General features: G+C 44.2%; 1 protein-coding gene across 1 annotated transcript in view; it reads right to left on the reverse strand.

Moving 5' to 3' along the window:
• Nucleotides 1-22828, reverse strand: part of NOL9 (nucleolar protein 9) — a 717932-nt gene that overhangs the window by 189797 nt on the left and 505307 nt on the right. Inside the window, exon 9 of the mRNA XM_069610369.1 lies at nucleotides 22072-22183. Coding sequence (XP_069466470.1) covers nucleotides 22072-22183 — 112 coding nt within the window. The remainder of the gene's footprint in view (nucleotides 1-22071; nucleotides 22184-22828) is intronic.

Consider the following 22828-nt stretch of genomic DNA (forward strand, 5'->3'; position numbering starts at 1 on the left):
GGTCGGAGAGAAAAGAGGTTAACCACGCAAGAGCCTGACCTGTGATTCCCAGGGTGTCACAAAGACGTGCGATCAGGATGTTGTGGTTAACCGTGCCAAAGGCAGAGGAGAGATCAAGGAGAAGGAGGACAGAGGGAGTCTTAGTGTCAAGATTTGAGAGCAGGTCTTCACAGGTGTTCAGAAGAGCCGTTTCTGTGCCTCTGGATGCTCTAAAGCCAGACTAATGACTAATGGTCATGTTGAAAGTCAAAAGACTAACCAAAGAAGTAGTTCTTGGTTCAACTTTCCCTGTTGAGAATTTAAGTGTGGAAAGTTTGGAACAAGCCTTAACAGAGAGTACGAGTTGTAGTAGTAGGAGTTGTATCCCGGGAAGCATGTAAACCAGGAAAGGAACAAAAATTGGAGTTAGTCCTGGCAGGCGAGTGGACCAGGAAGAAGATAATTTGAAGTACTTTGAATGTGGTAAAAAGTTGTGGTGGAAAAGAAGTGGCAATTCCACTTCTAGTTTTAATGAACAGTTGTATAACCATCCTCACTAAGGAATATTCTTTTGAATGAACCACCCCGACTAAGGTGTTGCATATGAAGGAGAAATGCAATGTTATAAAAGGTGATTGGTCTTCAGAGAAAAGAACATTTACATTGACTTCTGACTTGATGTGCGAAGAGAGAGTCTTTTTGGTTTGCCAAGTGGAAGATTGTGGAAACTAACAATTGTCTTTAAGAGTCAGAAACCCTTTTGGAACTAAGATAGCTACTTTGCCAAGTGAAGGACATACTGAATGAAGAGAACTGTATATTCTACCTGGAGTGGAACTTGGCTAGTGAAAAGACATTAGGTCATTTTCCATTAGCCTTAGTTTGGTAGGTAGGGAAAGATAGGCGTTTGTCTCACCCCTCGTCATTTAATAAAATGGTGACCTGTGAGAAAACTATATCTATGCCTCAGTCTCACATTTCTGACCCCTCAGAGTAACCTCTGGATACCTCCTCGATGATCTCTTGCAAAACACTTCTGGGCTTAACACTCTCTTAAGGTTATGCTGCTTACAGCTTGTTTTGCGATAGTCTCTACCACTTTTGTCTTTACTTATGATTCTTTCACACTCTCTCAATGCATCCTTTGCTACTTTGCATGGGCCTGGATCCCTTTTATATTCCCCCACCCCTAGGTTCACTCTTATTTCTATTATCTGGTTCTATTGATATTCTTAGATCAGGGGTGCCCAACATACAGACCGTGGGCCAAATGCGTCCCTCCATCCCGCGACATGTGGCCTGTCAAGACTGTTTACTTTTGTAATGAGATCTATGGAGAAGCCTGTCACAGAGAAAAGGGCGAGGACTGAGGCTGTTTTTGGCTGTGTGCTGTGTCGTGCAGCAGCTGACATTAGCCTTCTGCTTTACTCTTCAATTCATCACCTAACTGTTTATATTGTGCGCCATGCTGGAAGATTTGAGGATTGAAAACTGCAAACTGAAGTGAACTGGCGCTGTGAACACACATATATATGCGAACAAATTACTCATGTTCTTTTGGAAGTATATATATATACACATATACATATATACACACACACAAACAAACACACACAAACACACACACACACCCCCTTTAACATCCCACCTCAAACCCCTCCCCCCCCCCGAAGTTGAAAAACCTAAGGCAAAAGCCTCAAGGACGGTGTCTAAACAGGAGCAAACACCAAAGTTATCCTTGTCTGGGAAGTAAAAAGGAAGAAAAAGGTAAAACCCATATTACAAAATAAGAATCGGAAAATTAATTAAAAAGAAAAAATTATTTTAAAAAAGGGAAAGCGAAAGATAAAATAAAAATGAAACTTCAAAGCACACTGACAAAAGATGATCTTAGGTGCCCAGAGTAGGATAGGTCCTACTCTGAGCAACAGGAGACTCCAGAGGATAAAGAGCCGCAAGACACTCGGGCAAGACAGGAAGATGGTGCAGCTGATCCTATTGAAGGGGTGGAAGAGGGCCAGGCATTCCAAATCCAGGTGCAAATCCATACCAACATGAGCCCCCCACAGACTCCATTTGCCAGGGCAGGAGCTACGGAGAATCATCCAATAATTCAATCCTGGAAGCAAGGACTAGAGTACACAGTCACCATTAAAAAAATACGAAAGAAAATTGATGATCACTTTCACAAAACAAAATCCAAAAGGTGTGGACGATCAGGATCTCTTGCCGACGTCGCATCTAGATAGGACCGTGAATATTAACATGTACCACACTGAAAAGAATTGTGACACGTGCCACACTTAAGATGGAATTGTGAATGTTGGCATGAGCCACACCTAGACGTAATCATGAACATTAGCCAGCGTAGCATCTAGACGTAATCTTGAACATTAGCCGACGTTGGAACTAGATGGGATCGTGAAGGTCAGCATACACCACACTCAGAATTGTGATTGTTAGCATTTGCACAATTAACCAATCCATTAACAATTTCACCCTTCTGCATACACCTCTCAAACTCTAACCAAACACAACCACAAGCATATAACACAATAATCCGCACAAACGTCAATACACTGCAACAACAAAACAAACTACACACACAATCGCACAACAGCACACAACGACTACCGACCGGAAAAACACCCCAAGCCCAGCCAACTGAACCACCGGGTTGAGGCTGCCAACAGCACATCACTGCTCTCTTGAACTTCTCCAGCTTATCCCCACTAACTCACCCCGCCTTCCTTTTATTCTCAGAGCCTCCAGAGCGCCAGGGGACCACTGCGGTAGTGATAGTGCGCGGTACAAATATCCTTTAACATTAACATATGGCGTTTATCCTGTCTGAACAGGACGAGGCCAGTATGGAGAACCAGTCGATCATCAATGAGTCATAAATTCACAAGAGAGTCCATCAACGATCAACGCCAAAAGGCACCTCAGTGTGTCAGGCAATGAATAAGGAGACTGATGAAGATGACATTAAGGAAGAAGACAGAGAATTGGGCTCTTCATCAGATCCAATGCAAGCGCAGACCAGCTCTTCCAAACAAGGTATGCCATGCTCAAATTAAGCCAAAAAATCGGGCATTTAATGTTGTCCTAAACTCCCTGGTCTCCGATTTTGAATTACTCAAAACTGAAGTGCAGGCACAAGCGGGGATTCTTTTAGAACTGACCAAGGAAACAGCTAGCTTGGACTGACCATTGGTTGGCTGCAACTGCATTATCAATGCTAGTCTAGTACCGTGGATGAAGGATATACGCTTGGAATTAGCCAAACAAAGATTAGATATTTCAGCCATCCAAACAGCATCGATTACAAGAAAAAAAAGGAGGAAGAAAATAAAATACTCCTAAACGAGCTGTTAATCGAAATGAAAAATGGATGGCAAGCTCAAAGGGGAAAAGAGGGGGAAGATACATTTGAGGAGCTAAATCATCCCTTCGATGATACCCTGTTATCAGAATCGACCCTTGAGGAATTCAGACAATTGGCTAACACCGTGGATGGAGCACTGGATGAGGAACCCGTTCTGGAGGAGCAACATCAGTAGCCAAAATATATGGATCAAGCACAACAAACTACCTTCACCATGTAAAGGGAAGAAGGAAAGAAAGGAAGAGGGAAACAAGGAGAAAGAAGAAACAGGGCTGCACTCCTTCAAGTGTCGGAAGAAAAGAAAACTAAGAAACAAAAAAATGGAAAATATAAAAAAATCAGAAACTAACATCTTTCTGAAAGCTGTACTAAAATCACCAATAAAAAGTACAAGAGAGGAAGAAGAGCCCAGTAAAGACTCACCCTTGATAGAGGAGGAACATAAAGAAAAGAGTACAAAGGAGAAGGGGAAAGCAACAAAAAAAATAAGAAACACCCTGAAAAACAAAAATAAATGTCACAAAGAAGATCCTTTGAATGACATTGAGATCAAAAGTAAAAGTGTCGGCCTCCAAACAGAGTGCAAAGAGTGGGAAAGGGCAACCAAGAACACGCAGCTCAGTGTGAAAGATGAGGTCAATGCGATCGCTCCAGAGAAGAACAAGAAGAGTAGCCTCTGCCGCCCAGTGATATCACCGCAATTCAACCACCCGGTTGCTCCAATTTTTCTAATGAAAAAACGTACTGCCACGGTCACTAAAGTTTCTGAAAGTGCTAAGGAGTCCGAGACTCAGAATTAGACTCTGAAAATTGCACCAATCTTCCTGAAACCATTGACCTCATTACAGGGGAAAACATCAGTGATTGAGGAAATCAAACTGGGCCAAGGTAAATGTACCTCACTCGATATAAAGTCTAATGAAGGGCGAAAACAAACGAATTTGGAGGAGAATGAAACACATACCGGCCAATCACCAACTAGAACAACCAGTGTGGGGGAAATAAGAGTAAAGAGGCCACAGAGGTATTTGCGATGCCAAAATAATGCTTAGCATCTCGGACAAAAACAGGAAGCACAAATCACTATGCAGAAGTGTAATTCTCTCATATTTCAAGGAAATACCAAATCTCTATCTCCTGAGCACCCTGAACATTGAATCTGTACGATTTCCAAATAATCCATTCACAGCTGAAGTAGGGTTGACTTCGAGAGAGGCTTGGGAAGCAATAGTGGGAGCTTCAACAGAATTGGCGACAAAGGGACTCACAGTGTCATGCATAAAGCCACTACCATCAATCTCTAAAGCGCCAGAGGCACGAAAATGGCTCTCAAAAGTTAAGAGTCATTCTGGGGAAAGCAGTAAATTGGAGGGCAATCAAGTGGAAGAGAGAAATAATGGGGGTAACTCTCAGGACAAAGCTTTTGCAATGCTTCCAGAGATCCTGACACAGGTGCTGCTGAAATGGGAGTGGGAAGTCAGTCTCTTTAGGCAAAAAGGGTGGTCTATGGTAAGCTGGAACACGCAAGGTCTGAATACATTCTCCCCCATGGAAATGAAAACCCAGCTTTTTCGGAATACAGACATTCTCCTTTTTCAAGGCAAATGGCTGGTAAACCCAATTACAATCTAAGGATATACATTTTATTGTTTACCTGCTCTCCAAAAAGCTAAAGGCATACCATCAGCCTGTTGAAGGCATTCAGAAATGACAAAATAAAAGACTTGACAGTGATCTTTGAAAATAAGATTGGCATACAAGCAATCAAGGTAATTATAAACAACGCAAAACCTTGCTTAGAGGTGTTCCTGGTAAATATCTACTGGAACCCAGACTGTTGCAGCCTTCAGATCTTCCATGACAGTCTGTCCTTACTGATAGAAAAAAATCAAAACTAGTAATGGGAGTGCCCGAGTAATATTAGCGGGGCACTTCAATGCTCAATGTGTGGCATTGGAGAAAAAAAACAGGCAAATATGGGTCTCGAAATACCTCGGGCACTGGAAAAATATGGGTGGAATTCTTAGCAGGATGGAGTCTGAAAATGGTGAATGGCAGTCTTCCAGGAGACAACCCAACAGCCCCAACTTGGTATCGAGGGAGCTCTGCCTCGATAATAGACTATATATTCATGACAGCGGATCTCTTCACATTAGATATTACATTGAAGATAAAGCAAGAGGGTGGAAGTGATCACGCTAGATTGGAACTACTCTTCTCAGACATCACCTCGGATCAACGAGCCAAACAGGCCGAATCCTACTCGTTGAGGAATGGCAGGTTGCGCCTGTGTAAATATGAAAAAGAAGGGGATGTTCTAAATAAAAGACTGTTAGAGATCCCAGATAACTTTCAACGGGGCTCTTGCAAACCTGACCAATTCTTGACATACATTTGGCAGATATGCCCACCAAGTAATGGGGGTAGCAGTGGAAGCAAACAAGTGCACCGACATACTTATGATGCAACCAGACAAGAGAAAAAAAATAAAAAATCACTCAATCAGAAACTGAGGCAGTTGAAAAGAGCAGGCCTCAGCAGAGAAGCCTACGGAAAGGAGTCCAAAAGACTCTCACAAAAGTATAAGCAGTGGTCGGTGGCCAGGAGGATGTGGCGACTCCAGCAAGATGGAGAGCACATGTTGAAACTAGCGGGAAACAATGATACTGGTGAATTCTGGTCAGTGATGCGCCGCCTAGAAGGGAACCCAGACACGACATTATGTGATTTTCACCCAGAAAAGAGCTGGATAGAGTATTTATCAGCGAGCTTCAAGAAGCCGGGGGAAACCGAAAATACTGCAGATACATCTGTCCGCTTGTGTCTTCCGTTAGGGGTGCCGTCTATAGTAGATCTGATTACCAAATCCTCCAACTCTAAAGCAGCAGGGCCAAATGGCCTAACTTACAAAGTAATAAAAAAACAGCCTTTACTTTGGGCCAAAATACTATCCTGGCTGCTTGGAAAGATTTTGGAAAGTCAACAATTTCCTGCATCATGGAAGTCAGCGATTATTATTCCACTCTTTAAGGGGGGAGATCGACTGCAACCCACAAACTATCGGCCTATCGCCTTATTAGATATTGAGACTAAACTCTTAATGAAGATCTTACTGGAGGAGCTACAGAAGTGGGCAAAAGAAAAAAAAATCCTCTCAAAACATCAAACAGGTTTCCGAGGTGGACACTAAACAGCAGTAAATGGCCTAATATTAAACATCTTAAGCAAAAAAACAATGGTCAAAGGGGAACAACAGTTGTATGGTGCCTGGGTAGACCTTTCGAAGGCATTCAACCATGTGAACAGAACACGCTTATGGGTAAAACTGAAGAAATGGAGTATCCCGGAAGAACTTTTGTCTATGTTGGTCGAACTGCACAAGGATACGACTATTAGAGTCCAGTTAGATGATGGACACCTGTCAGATCTAATAAAGGTTGAGAGGAATATGTCAGGGCTGTCTGGGTGCCCCCTTATTCTTCAACTTCTACCTGGCTGATATGGGAGAGGAATTGGAAGCACCAGCACTTGCCAGTCCCATAATTAATGGGTGCAAGATCCACTGGCTTGCCTACGTTGATGACGTGGTCCTGCTAGATAAGACCCCGATAGGGCTGCAGCAACTTCTTGATAGATTGGATACTTACGCAAAGGAAATTGACCTAGCTATCAACCCAAAGAAATCAAGGATTGTAGTTTTCAAACATCCACTCAAGAAAATAAATTACCCAGACTGGAAGCTAGGGGGACAGAGCATCCTAAGAATAGAAGATCTAACCTATCTGGGTTACAAGGTCTATGCGGCTCCATCGCAGGGGAAGGTCGAACAGGATGTACAATCAAAAATCTCCCATCTTGTTCCCCAAATGAAAAAGATTTCATCAAAATTCTGTACATTTTCAGTCATGCCACTAATTAAATTCTACATGGCTAAAGTGGTTCCAGTGAACTTGTATGGGCTAGAAACAAAAACATGTCTTTGGAACGCAGATTGGCAAAGGCTAGAGGGGCTAGTCTGGAAGAGAGTATTGTACCTCCCATCGAGCCTCTCAATGTTCACCCTTAGATTCAAACTGGGCCTAAGGTCACTCAAAGTGCAAGCTGAATGGAAATGAATCTCCCTCTTTTGACTCATAATTACAGCTCAGAAGGATACCCTGTACTTCGATCTCAAAGCCCACTTGGAAGCGAAAAAAATCAAAAATTTCAAACTTGGAAGAAAGATCTCTGAAAAACTTGGAAAAAGCAAGAATTGATTTAGACACGCTCATATCCAATCCTTTATAAGCACAAAAACATTTGGAAGAAACAGATTGGATAATGACAATCGACAAGATGCGATCTCATACTCCAGAAAACTGTTTTTTAAAAGCAGAAAAAAACAGGGATTTCTGGCCCAATACCATCTGAAATTTCCAGACTGGAGGATCAGAATGAACGTCCTCAGAATAAGGCTTAATATAGCTCATACAGGAGAGATTCTTTCAGTCAGGGGAAAAGGGGAAGAGGCAACTGCCTTGTGCGACATCTGTAAAATACCCTCTAATCAGTTGTTGAAACGCCCATTGATGGACTGTGAAGGGACTTGGCCGGTGAGACTCTTATTCTTTTCAAGATTTGGAGCCGGTGGGGATACCCACATCCCAGACTTTTTCTGGAACAGACTAATTTCCGGTCATTCAAGTTCCTGAACAGCAGTGGTGAAAGTTCTTGAGAAACTTGACATTGTGATGCCCAAGAAGGCGTTAAATGAGTCTTAGGAAAATCTGCACCCCGAGACAAACTATGGACTGTGGAACAGTAGTCTGAAGGACTATTACATTGTATTTGTACCATTAATAGATCCTTCACAACTTGTTCTTTTAATATAATTTTAACGTTAAGTGATCTCTGCATAAAATATAAGCCAGAAAGTGCTCACCATTGTATTTGGCTTCTTAGGCATAGCGCTGGATAGCTATGCCTAGTGGCTAGAAAAAGAAGCCTGTAAGTCGGAAAAAGCTTTTTTCTCCTTCTAAAGTTTTATTATTCGATTGTTAAACTGAAATTGAAGTTTTTGCAAAAGGTTTTCATGAACCAAATACAAATAAAAAAATAAAAAGTAATGAGACCCAGCCCACTTCAAGCGGTCGGCTGCATTTCAAGTATACATTTTGCCTGGGACTATTGCTGGGGTCAAGCATATGTGACAAAAGTCTGCACCTCTATTAGAGCGTCTATTCAACTTACCTTTATCTCCATTATAATGTATTCCCTCGTCTGCTTAGAGCGGAAAGCCGCATGAGGCACCCCTGGGGGGCATACATTATAATGGAAATAAAGATAAGGTTAATAGCCGCCAATTATCACGAGACGGCGAGTCAGCTACCAGCCACTTGCTTACAAAGAAGTATTCATTGCTACTCAGCAAGTAGCTGAAACACTGAATGCCCACAGTAAAAGTTACCTGAATACATTCATTTCATTTTACATTCGTCAACAGGACAGCAACATCTCCCAGCTCTTATCCAAACGCATCTGCCCCTTGGCTGGGCATTGACTCCCTTATAAGCGTCTTGAAAAGCCGGCATTCTGCCTTCAGCTCAGACATGAACATGAGTAAACTTTGTTTTCCACTTAATATTCCACCTCTCTTCCTCACCTCCCGTGCATAACACAACAGCGCAAGCATATCCCTTTTCACTTCTTTCCCTACAGTGCCCGATAGTCTTCTCTTCTCACCTTCTGTGGACCAAAGAAAAAGTGCACAGAAAAGGAATGAGATAAAACACCACTGTGTGCGTTAGCCAACCCTAGACCCAAACCTTCTGCAGTCTCATCCTCCCCTCTTCCTTCTCAGGCCCTCTGCAATGCACTGGCCACACACTTTGCCACCAAATCTCAGGACATATTGAACAGCCTTGTCCCTCACCCCCTTGCCTCCCTTGGCCACTCCCCCACCTCCTTCCGCATTCTCCTCCTTTACCCCTATCACAACTGAAGAAGTTATCAGAGTTGTCCGCTCTAGGAAGGCTTCTTCCAAACAGGTTCCCCTCTGCTCGTCCAGAACTTTCAAGGACAACATTGGCTCTATTGCCCCTACACTCGCTGATTTCTGCAACCACTATTTTGCCACTGGCTCTTTCCCTATCTCCCTCAAGCACTCCATTGTGCGCTCACTATTGAAAAAGCCTTCAGCAGACCCTACCTGTCCATCCAACTACCGCCCTATTTCAATCACCCCCTTCTTGGGAAACTGCAAAAGAAGCTGCCTTTGCACCAACTCAAACCGCGCATTGAACTCGTCGGTGGTCTCCACGATCATCATTCTGGATTCCGAGCATCCAGAGGCATGGAAACTGCTCTTCTGAGCACTCGTGAAGAACTACTTGCATCCCTGGACTCCAATCCAGCTGTCCTCATTCTACTTGATCCCTCTTCTGCCTTTGTCACGGTCAACCATTCCATCATCATACAAAGGCTCCACCATACCTTTGGTATCTTGGAACGGGCACTGGAATGGCTGACTTCTTCCCTAACTGACCACTCTTCCCATGTCATCCTGGGCACCTTCTCCTCTCCTACATCCTTCGCCACCTGTGGTGTGCCCCAGGGATCTATCCTTTCCCCCTTGCTCTGTAACATCTACCTTGCACAGCTAGCACGCCTCATCGCCTCCTTCTCCCTCAACTGCCAGAGTTATGCAGATGACAACTCTTTTTCAGTCTTCCTGCTGGCTAACTCGCACCTTCCTGGCTACATACCGGAATAACGGACCAGCTACTGCCGCTACCCTCGGGCCGTTCACCATATGATGGCTGAATGGTGGGAAGCTACATTTACACCGGGCGCTAGATGCGGTGCGTGCTGTATATCAGGTCAGTAAGACCATGGCCCACAATGTGTTTTTCGTTTCCCCGTTTGGCGGGTTATTGAACGGTTATTAATTGAATGCAATAATGGTTGTTTGATGATTGAGTTGATGACTTTGATATAGTCTTTTCTCTTTTTCCTTTTTTTCCCCTTTTGTGCGTGTTCTATTCTACTGCTGGTCTACCTGTTAATCACATACTGACTGAGTGGGCATGGTAATAGTGCGTGATCAAGAATCAGTTTCTTGACCATATTGACTGACCGATTGAGTGGGTCTCATACCAGTATCTGCAGCCTGAAGCGAATTGTCATTACAAGCCTGGTGCACCAAAGGGCTGCGAGTTTATGATTTATTGGTTTGCTCACACGGTATTACTGGGGTTGCTTGGTGATTTTGTTAGTGCTCAGTGTCATTCACTTCCTGTCTCACTCCTGGTTTCACCTAATTTTCGGTGACCATACGATTTTACCGACACTTATAAATCCCCCCCCCATAGACCATGAAGCATAATTCATTCTCACCTCTTGTTTGGAGACAGTGCGAATTAACATTTGATGGTGCAGAGTGCAGTTTACTCTGCCGTATTGATTGTCTGGCATGCAGTCACTTTGCATCCAGGAGTCTCATGTGTAACCGGGGGTGTTCAGGTGTGTTTCATGGTGTCACTGGTGGTGGTGTTTGTCGGGATTGATCCAATTAAGATGGTCTCCCTTTCACTGTACCTTTCGTGTACATGTGATTACCTCGGTGGAAGAGGATGTTGTGGGGTGGTTATAGCCCCATTTTTTGCACTTCGCTTATTAATTTGGCGGGGTTTGCATATATCAATCGGTATAATTATACATTGAGTCCAATTGAGTTTTTCTGTTTTTATTTTTAGGTGAGCTTTTTGTGCTGTCCACATATTTGTACCTCTAGGTCTACTCCCCTGAAAACACCGGACCTACTTACCCCTGAAGAATTTCTACAGAGTAGAATAAGCATAGAAAGAAACATGTTGGGTTGGGGAATTTGATGCTGTAGTAGGCAGCAGTCTATATCACAGTGTTGTGTATTGTTTTGAATACATTGAATATTGATTTGTCGCCTTACTGTGAGGATCTCCTGTTTTCCTTATAGTCAACGGAGATTGTATTTTAGAATACTGTTTTAGAATTGAGTGTTAATTGCTATAACTGGATGAAATAACAGTGGTGTGAATTTGTTTATGTATGATTGAGGTTTATCTGAAGTATGTTTTCTGGGAGAGGATGTGAATAGTGTGATGAACAAGACAGATTTATTGTGTCTTGGATGTTTTAGAGGTGCTTCTATGTCGGCACCATGGATGATTTTTAGATGTATGTGATTAATTCATTGTGATATGTCTTTCTACAATTTAATAAAAAGTGAATATTTTAATGTGTCCAGTGAAGTAAATTGAATTGTTTTACTTGACTCCTTGTTATATGTGGACACTGTGTACTTCTTGAGAGCTCACCACACAGAGACCCGTTGTAGGGTCTTTTTTGTTTATATAAAAATAACGGTGCTCTACAGGTTAGACCATAGAACAGAGATAGACCTGGTAACCCCTGTCACTCTAGTTTTTCACTCTCACCTTCCTTCATCCAAGACTGCCCGTCTGCCATCCAGGCTTGTTGCTCTCCCAATGATCTCTGCCTCAATGCGAGCAAAACTGAGATCCTTCCAATTGGGACCCCTGCTCCCTCCTTCGCTTCTCTCTGGCCTCCCACCTTGGGCTCTCCCACTGCTCCTTCTGAAGCCAGACACCTTGGAGTCATCTTTGACTCCTCTTTATCTTTCCTCTCTCACATGCAGGGCATTGCCAAGAAATCCCACTTCAAACTCGTCCTTCTCCCATTTATCACTTTCCCCCAGAAGCTCAATGTTGCTCAAGCCCTGGTTCTCTCTAGGGTTGACTATTGCAACAGCCTCCTCCTCAATATATCTTATTCCACTCTGCGACCCCTTCAGCTAATCCAGAATAGAGCAGCAAGACTTAACCTTGGCCTTAAACCCAGGGACCACATCTCTCCTGCCCTAAAAAGCCTCCACTGGCACCCGGTTGCTGCACGGATCAAATTCAAATCCCTCTGCATCATCCACAAGGCTGTCTGGGGCCAGGGACCACACTATCTGCAACTCTCTATTACCAAATACTCTCCTTCTAGACCTCTACGCTCCTCTGGCACCAACTCTGTGTGTAAAGCGTTTCGCTAAACAGAGAGCAGGAGGCTGCTTGCTTTCCTCAGCTGGATCCTTCCTCTGGAACAGCCTCCCCCTCGTCTTGAGCAGCACCTCCTGAAGTTCCGAAAACACCTCAAGACCTCTCCTCTTTTCCTCCTCCTTCCCTTCTTCCTTCCTCTGCTAATCCCACAGTTGCTGTGATTGGCGTCTTGGATCTTTATGCATCCTCTGGGCTTCTGATCATTCACACCCAATCTCCCCAGAGACTTGGTCTTCCGTCAGCACTTGCCTCAGTACACACTCCGCACTGGTGATTGGCACTTTCCACCCAACACAACACTGGGCCGCATAGCACTTACCATTCCTTGCACTTCATCTGTGGCTCACCCACGAGCACAAACACCACAGCACCTACCCCACTGCCATCTTCCTTCCTGCACTTGCACATTCTGAATACTCTGAATACTGACAAGGCATAGTAGGTACGGCCGCCCCTTCCCCTCTTTTTAATTTTTCTTATTGTACTGCTATCCCATGTTCCCTCCCTGCTGCCCTGTGGGCGCTTTGAAACAGAATTTATTTCCCGTATAAGCGCCTAACAAGCAAACAAATAAAATAAATGTGTGCGTGTGGGACCCGCAGGGTGAATCGTTGGCAGGGATGGTCCTGTCACCCCTGTACATCCCCTCCAGCCCCCCAACTCCACGGGGCTTGTCTCTGCCTGGAATCAACAAGGTTCATGAACGCTATGGTGGTCACTGGTCTCAAACCTTTCCTGCAGGACCAAAAACTCTGGATTGGCATCTGGTCACGGCCCATTTTGACTTCTGCAAAAGTGCCCACACCTGAACTGGCCACCGCCGGTATTAAACCCTTCTAAGTGAGGTGGGACAAATCCGAACAATTCGTCCCTTCTTCCTGGAGGGGAGTCACTCCCTGTGAGGCTAGGAAGGTGAGCATGCGCTGCAAAACCCTCCCTAGGGGTCTGGGCAAGAGGGACCTCACTGGGAGTGACACCTTTCTCGGGGGACAATGAGGACCTCCCTGAACGGACTACATTGTACCTCAAGAAAATGTTGGTGCTTCCACCTTTCACGCCCAATTTACCATTATTCCTAGAAACAGGTATGCAAAGAACTGAGCACATTTGCCAACTTCATCCCGTGTACTACTGGGTTCGGATGTGGTTGAATGGCTCCCTGCTTAAGTATAGAGAAGCATACAGTTACTCAAGCAGCGGGTTCATCCTTAATGTGGGATGTCCATGTCAAGGAACTGCTGGGTGACCTGGGTCTTGGAAAGTATTGGTCCAATCCAAGCGTTATATCCAACTCCTCGAAAGCTGTTATAAAGACCGCAGCTCTGGGAAAGGCCCAGCGCGATAACTAAGGTTGCGGGTTCATCAGTCCGGTCACGTTATTGTAGTATAAAGGTGAAAGAGGGTTATGAGGGTTATCATGACTATGTTAACCCGAAATTTGAACAATGCCTATTTATTAAGTTGCGTCTAGGGATCTTACCAACATCTAGCTCAGTTACAGTGCCGCTGAGGAAACTATACTTAAAGCCATTGTTCCTGGCTCAAGGCTGGCGGACGACAAATGAGGCCATGGCAATCTGTCTCAAGTCTAACGACATGTTTGAAGTTTATGCTACTAGTAAATATGTGGTGTGGGCATGGAGAGTAAGACAGAAGAATGTATCGATGAATTTTTAATGTGCCAGGATATTACTTTTTATTGATGATGTTTTAAGGAATTTTATATCTAGCTAATGTTAAGTTATCTTCTTGTTTAAATGAATTGTTATAATGTATGTATGCTTTTATGACTCTTTGGTGGAAATAAAGCGTTATGAAATGAATGACTACATTGTCCACCTACATGGGACTTGAAAGAACTGTGGGCACTCCGGGAGGAGCAGTCGTGCGGTGGTCGTGCAAAGCACACCAGCCACGCAGGATACTGGAGGAAAGCCAACCGGGCTGCTCCTGCAGAGCAAAGAAGCGCAATCCGGGAGGGTGTGCATAAACTATGGGAGACCAACTGCAAGAGAATACGGCTGGAACCGAGAGGTAGGTGGGAGCAAGCTCCTGGATTATTGCTTACAGGGGTTGGCAGTGCCGCACCTAAGTCTTTAAAGCAAAATGCTCCCTGGCCCCCTCGGCATAGCAATGTGTGTGAGAGTGGAGAGAGTGTAGGAGTAAGATACAGAAATGGACAACAAAGAGATGGGGAGAGTTAAGGAGAAGCGAGTGAGAGGGAAGCGAGAGATGAAGAAAGACAAATAGTAACAGAGAGCGGAAGAGGCGAGAGAAAGAAAGACAAATGGTAGCATAGGGAGGTAGAAAAAGAAAGGGGAGAGAGAAAGACAGTGACAGAAATATTAACATTGGTAGAAAGGAAGAGGGGAGAGAAATAAAGAAAGCGAGCGCGACAAATAGTAACTGAGGGAGAGAGAGACCGAGGAAGGGAAGAAATAGAAAGATAGAAATGGAGACAGTAATAGTAACATGGGAGAGAGGGAGAGAAAGAAAGAAGAGAAGGGGAGAGAGAAATAAAGACAAATAGATAGCAACATAGGGAGAGAGACGAATATGGGAGGGAAAGAAAGAGAAAGAGGGGGAGAGAGAGCGTGTCGGAAACAGTAACACTGGGAGAGAGAGAAAGAGGGTAGAGAAAGAAAGAAAAAGATAGAGCGACAAATAGTAACAGGGAGAGATATAGAGAGAGAGGAAGAAGGGAAGATAGAAAGACAGAAAAAAGAGACAGAACTAGTAACAGAGCAAAAGAGAGTAAGAGGGGCAATATAGACAGTAAGAGAGAGGGACAGGGAGAGAGACAGGCCTGGCTGTTTCTTCCTTGTCACAGTACTTACTCTATGAGGCACCCGTCTTCATGACCAGGATGCTTTTTCCATTTAATTTTCATTTTTCTTGCTTCGCCCCCTTGCTCATGCCGTGTGATTCCCCTTCCGCCGCTCCACGCCACACAGTAGTCAGGCCCACTGTAACCAGCTTCAAAAGGTACATTCATCCCTCTGCAAAAACCAGATGTGCACCCCTGTCTTAGATCATATTCCTCAGAAGCCGTGCTTGGGCTTTGTTTTATCCACTCTTTGTTCATAAGACCCTTTCCCTTCTTCCCTAGGTAATTATCTAGAGTACTTCTTTATTCTCCTTACATGGTTATTTTTTACTTGCTTTATGAACCTTTCACATTGGCAATCAAACAACTTTGTACCTCGTATTGCATCTTTAGGACTGGGAGGAGTTCATGCCACCACCAGCTCCTGGATACTCTTCTTGGGCAGCGGTTTCCCCGTTGCAGTTCTCGTGGCCTCCCAGCATCTGACTGTGCTGTTCCTCGCCGATTTGAAAATTGTGGGCTTTGAAGGTTGTCTCTGCTCAGCACCTCCAAGTTTGCGATCACGCCTGGGGGCTTCCACTGCAAACCATACTCTCTCTTCTTCCACTTGTCTCGGTTAGATACACATGTCTTCTTAAAGAGACATACTATTTTCCTTTTCCTAATGGCCTGGAATGGCCAGTAGGCTCTGCTGGGCTGGAGATAGTAAAAGGATGTGGGAAATACTAACACCCAGGACTAAGACATTTGGTTTGGTATTTGTACTTTTTCATGTGGTGCTCTTTCTACACAGTACAGGAAAACCTGGAAAGCCTACAACATGTGAGAGTCTGCACCTCCCACCCCTCCTCATGAGTGGTATGGAGAAAGAAGTGAGACTGACTCAGAGAGCCTTACCCGAAAGAGAATCCAGTGAGTAGGATACCCTGAGAGTTAAGTTGGCTTGCATCTCCTATCTTGATTACTTTTCCCCAAATGGTACAAGATCCCTAAATAAATATCTGGAATTCCTTGCCTTGGCAGCTTCTTATCCCAGTTGTGCTACATGACAGGCTGTTACGGTTGCCCCTGGAGTCTGGAAGGTATACGCTCAAAGGTAGCGTAAGCGTCCCACGCCAGGGTGGCTTACGTGTACGCATGCATTGCGTGGTCAGGACATGCAATCTAGGAAGATATCTGGAGTTTGTTTCTGTCCAGTGTGAGCATCTCAACGCTCCAAGTTACCTGCAGAGCAATGCTTTCTCTGCCGCTTTTCCCCTCAGTAACTACTTTGTTCTCGGTTTCCTAAACCTAGTATGTTCTCGTTCCGTCCCTTCTAGTCTTCCTTGTCCTTAAAGTCCTGCCCGTTTTCGTTCTTCCTTCCTAGACCGTTTCCCTAGCTGCGATTCCGCCCCGGTCTGTTGGAAGTGGTCATGAACCCCAACCCTCGAGAATGGGCATTGGCTGCTAAAGAAATAATCTTCTCGGAAGATGCAGGAGCAGTTTTTCTCACCTGCAGTACCAGCAAGTCATCTTCAGAGTTTTTTCCTGGTGTCAACCTTTATCCTCCAGTACTCGTGCTTTTCCATGAGCCCAAGCTGTTTTGAGTATTGATGTCCATACACACGGCAGCCTGGCATCGTGGAGTGACCGGCCTTTTCTCAATCAACTTGAACTTCGCTAAATGAGTTCACAACCAAACACCATCCCAGAAAGGGGTTCAGAGACAGTTCAGTTCAAGAGCTTGACCCCCCCAAAGCCCAGAGCAGGAGCGGTGACAAATCCCAGGGTATTATCACTGCTTCCATGGGGGAAGCCCCATCCCACGAGGCTAGGGAGGTGAGGCTGCTACCCGATAGTCCCTCTGGGGGTGGTACTAAGCGGGTGGATCTCATGGGGAGGGAACCCTCCATGGGACCAGTGACGATAGCCTTGGGAGAACGCGGTATTCACCACCTTCACCATAGGCCCCTCTATCCTTTAATCCCACTCAATTCCCTGTGGTCCCCTACACCTCTATGTGTCTCTGTAGAGTAGAGGATGCCATTCACACAGATAACACTGTGATGAGGCAGAGAGAGGCTTACCCACATGGAGTGCATACCATCACTCACAGGAAGATCAGACAAGGAGACAAAAGCCCACCGCGAAACCACCATACATGGTACAGTCTGTCAAAATCCACTCCGGTCATAAAAAGCAAGGAAGGACTGTGTAGATTGTCAAGTCAACCGTGGAGGAGTGAGGGACCAGATGCTGGTTCCATGACAAAAGACCCGAGGAAAAGATAACGAGACGCTGCCGAGAAGGGACTAGCGTCTCCAGAGGTTCCGTGGAGAAGGAACCAGTCCGATGACAGGCAGAGAGGAAACCCGACCAGCGAAGCCAAAGAGACGCACAGCCGAGGACGCGAGAGAGAGCATGTTTATGCGTAGCTGCAGAGAGAAGGATGCGGAAGCAGTGCAGAAGTCCTGCACCACTCCCAGGGAAGCCCTGAGACCGGTTGGTGGGACCCAGAGGGCACTGAATAAGATTGAAAGACACATACCAATATCCTGTGGAGCAGAAAGGGATAGCATACAAACTATAGAAGCTGAACGAATGTTACAAATTATCCAATGTTGAACAGTACCTGGCAGGCGAGTACAACAGGTCTGTTCAGTTGGACATTGAATGAAGCAAGGGGAGAGAACCCACAAACAGCACAGTAAAGGGGTCTGGGACCCATATGAGGTTGTGCGACCTCCACAGAGGCAAAACACATGTATCGAGGACCCACATAGGATCGAAGGAATCCACAGTAAAGGGGCTGGCTCCCAGAGCAAGTTGGGGAGAGCCTGAGGGAAGATAAAGGGGTCAGGGACCCACACAATAGAGAAAGAAAATATAGGACCAGTCGGGGAGACCCAGAGACAACCCAAGGGGATCTGGGAGGTAGAGAGAAGGAGAGGTGCAAGAAGCTGAACAAAGGGGTCGAGTACCCACTACAAGAAAAAATACATTTTTGGAACTCCAAGATGTGTAGTTAAGTCCGTCAGGATAGAGCACCAGACTTGACGCTGCAATCTTTAAGCTGGAGAAAGAAGGGGAAGGGGCTTATCCCCTTGATAATTGGCAAATACATTTGTTGAGAAGGAGGTCTACAGTTAAGTCAGGCAGGATAGTGAACCAGACTTAACCCTACATTTTGTGAATTAAAGCAAAGAACACAGGGAAGAGACTGCCCCCTTGATACCTGCAAACTGTGTTTAAAGAGTCAGTCATTGGGTTTTCTTATTAAGAATGGAGCATCATAAGTCTATATCCAGAACGTGAGTAGTATCCCTCTGATCAAGAAGCCACACAGTTTTCCTTAGTTTAACGTAATGGACGGAAATAGGTTTGGACACAGGACAGTGGACATTTTACTTTACACAACATCCTGGCTGAGTCCTTAGAGTTTTGTTGAGGCAGGGCAACCCCCTCATAGAAAGAGGGCAAGATAGGATTTTCCTTTTCTTTACTTTTATAATAAAAGTATTTGCCAACAAGTATGCCACCACTGTGTCAGACTCTTACTTTTGCAACATTACTTCTGCACCCTTACAAGCTTACAGATGTAAAGGAAGGCATCACCAGCAGGGAAGGACTTGGTTTTATTTGGATTGGGCTAGCTCAGCATGTGAGGCGTACAGCCACAGACAAATGGAACTAATCAACACAGGTGAGTCAAAGGACCCCAATGGGAGATCCAGATGAAGAACTGCAGCTGGAGTTGTTTCAGACAGACTCTGCAGAGTGGAGCCTTTGGAGCAGAAGAAAGGATGGTCACAGTTGACAGGGGATGGGCAATATCTGCAGAAGGAGGAATGGACCCGATTTCAAAGTAGAGGTCACAGGGACCCCTGAAGCAGTGTAGACAGGGGAACAGTGACTCAGACTGAAGAATTAAAATCGAGCACTGGTGACCCTAGTCGGGGGTCAAGCTCAAAGGAAGTACTGCAGGTATCAATGCCAAGAGCCTGGTAGCATGTTCCCGCTACAGAGGTTAGTAAATGATCAAAAGTTCTAGCAGAAGCAACAACCATGCTGAGATGACTCGAGGATGTACTGCACTGACTATTCTTGGGAGATGAAGAGCCACAGAAATGTCTCTGAACAGATCCAGTGGTCCCCACTCAGAGCAAAGGTGCAGTGAACATTGCTCGCTGTAATCAGAAGCGGTTCAGAGCTTTGCGGTTAGATTTTCAGAGTAGCAAAAGATGCTGATGCAGAGCTTCTGTGGTCCTTCTCTGGTCAATCTCTTGTTGATGCTTAAGTTCCTAGTGCAGAGTGTCAGGTTTATGCCAAACCAGGGAGAATCGGATACCTTAATTACCAATCATAAACATTGGTGCTATTAAACAATTGGAGGCCCACCAGTCCTAGCCACACCACACACAATTTCACAGGCATTTTAACAGACAAACACAGGTGATGCTGATTTGAGAGAAATCTTAATTGCTACCAGGTAATGGCACACATTCCTTTGTGAGCTTCTGGCTGAAGCTCATGCTAAAAAGATGACCACGCATGCTTACCCCTGGTCTCTACGCAATCAGCCCTACTTCTCGGAAGCACAGTTGCCTGGTCACTGGATTTAACGGCATTGTACAAAAAACAAATCCTATTACACAGAATAGGGGGAGCAGGGGTTGCGGGGTGTCCCCTGCTCCCCTTGTTCATGTAATGGACGTCAGAGGTTGCAGGGGTGTTCCCCGCTTCCATTAGATGGATAGTGGAGGACAATAAAGTTAAAAAAACAAAGTTAAACCAAAGTAGAAAAAAAAGGACCCTGCGGCGCCAGCTCCAACCCATGTAAATGGGTGCGAACTGACGCAGCAGGGATAGAGGGGAGTCGGCGGCATACACAGAAGGGTGCCGCCGGAAAGGGAAATAGGTTAGGGGGAAAGTGAGTAGGGGGTGCCGGGAACAAGTGATCCATCTATGTAGTTGAGATTTTCGGCAGCACAGTGATCACATAGATCCGATTTAACAGCACTAGACGATCCATTCTGGAAGCCGACCAGAGAGTCACAGTGACTACAACTTGTGCAGTAAAGAACAGTGCAACCAACCAGAAACAGTACAATTATCTTGGTCGGGGCACTGTCCACAAGATATTAATGTGCACCTTGGTCATAGCCCACAATTTAGCAGTCTACAAAGGTCTCCAGAAATATAGGAGTTATGTCACAAGAGACCGGGAGAAGTTTCCACTTGTGGCAAACATCAGGATACCGCAAAGAAAAAAATGGAAGGGACTAAAAACATTTGCTAAAAGAGGATTTTCTTCCTTACAGATGGGAACATCTAAATATAATTGGTGCCTGAAAACACGATATCCATAAGCCATTTACTACAAAGCCATGTATGCACAATGAGCGAAATACCTAGAATCATCTCTAAAATCTTGTTTTCAGATACTGACATTTTGATTAAGCAAAAGCAGAAATTGAATATTTAGCGCAATTCTTTTGGACATGTAAGAAATTGAACCGTGCTTGTATGTGTGATGTCTAAAAAGTGACAGGCCAATTTGTCAGCAATCGCAAAAGAATGAATGTAGTCTTGAATGTGTAAAAACCCATTTTTAAAAAAGTGGTTTGAATGAAACAATCTGAGCTAAATATGAACCCAAGTGCAGCCTCAAAACTACAATAGGTCAACCATGTTATTCAGACACAGAAACATCACACTATATTTGTTTTTTAGGCTCAGAAGACTTACGACAACCTTGTTTATGGAGAACGTATACCAAGAAACATTCACTTGTGATAATTATCCAACAATAAATAGAGAATTTAATAATTTTAAATTGAACAACATGAATTCTAAAGGATTTCTGTAAGGTTTCCTTTTTCTCTGAATATTTATACAATGCCAGAATCAATACATGTTGTATTTGATCATAAGCATTTCTAATTAAGATATTGTACATAATCTTACTGATGCATTTCCAAAACCAAGTAAACACAAAAACCACATTATATGCCATGAATATAAAGCTCTCCCTGGCATGGTGAAGAGTTTTGTAGTAAAAAGTCTAGCTATTTGACGCCATACTCAATCTAACATGGCAGCACCTGTTATTGAGCATCTTGGGAAAATGCTGTCTCAAATCAGGCTCCATCTGGGAAGAAGCCAGGCAAACTAACTTGGAACCCAGTTAAAAAAAAAAAAAAAAAAAAAAAAAAAAAAAAAATCACTGGAGCGGAAGGGTAGAATGCTGAAAGAACACCACATGGCTAATGGGAACGAGTTCGAGAGAGCCCCCTTAAGCAGTTTCACTAGAATTTGCAGCATATTCTTGGCATTACGTCACCCTAGTCCAAAAAACATGCTCTTATATAAAAACAAAGATTGAAACTGAAATACGTAATGCATAAAAAAAGAAACCATAGCAATGTACAAAAATCCATGCAAAATTGTTCATACTAAAAGCCAACTAGGGCTCGAAACAAAATTAGCATCAATAAGAAAGTCTATGTAAGTCTGAAACTACCCTGAAAGAGGGAAAAGTATGTGGAACTGCACCAACGCACCCACAAGTCAAATTTAATTTAACCCACAAAAAAGCATCAAATACTTACTGCACTTAAAATGAGAGACAATTTCTTTCCTACCCCCAGGGAGGAACACACTGGATCGCTTTGAATCGCATAGCCAGATTATAATGACAAGACAAATGATAAACAATTATAAATAAATCCCTGAATAAAACAAGAGAAAACACATAAGGCATTTCTTCCACGAGAGTGGCAGGTGAACAATCATCTTTCATTGATAATTCTCACCTGATATGGGACCAATGCATTTAAAGGAAGTGGCCTTTCAAGTTCCTGAGGTTGTAGTTTGCCAAGGTAACCCAGCACTGACAGATCGCGTAATATATTGCTATGGCACCGCCTGAAAGAATTATTTCGAAATAAAAATGTCAATTGAGCATCCGAAGATACATTCAATATTGAGTTTAAAATAGCATTAACATCCCACTATTTTGGAATTGAAAGACAACCGACTGAGCTATAGTGTCTCTTAAATCAACATCTTATGCCACCCATATTCAGTTTTTATTTTGGTAAGGTCAGGCAATAGTCATCAGTCAACCTTGAAAAAAAGAAGAGGCATGAAAGCGGTAGCTAAATAAAATACTGACCTGTAACAAGGCTTACCAACAGAGCGAGGATCGTGCAACACATACATTAATGACTGAAGCACTGCTTCGAAGTCAAAGAACTGAATTCCCCAGCACCCTTCAGGAAATCAAAAAATGGATGCAAAATAGACATCCATTCAACTCACATTTGTGTCAACATTCAGACTCCGTTTCTGAAGTGGAAAGGCATGGTGATAAACGGGTTCATAATGAACTAGGGAACCAGGAAAGGGCACAAATGTATGCAGAGGTAAACAATTCTACTAGGTAGGCATTTAAGTCAGTAGCCACGTGCCATGAATGCTAGTTCTCCACATGTACACAGCACACCATTTCTTACTCGCCAAGAGTGAATCAACATTCGCTACAAGCTTTTGGAGAGTGCAAACGTTGTA

Source organism: Ambystoma mexicanum, chromosome 8, assembly GCF_040938575.1.
Source record: "Ambystoma mexicanum isolate Mex_15411 chromosome 8, UKY_AmexF1_1, whole genome shotgun sequence".
NCBI lineage: Eukaryota > Metazoa > Chordata > Amphibia > Caudata > Ambystomatidae > Ambystoma > Ambystoma mexicanum.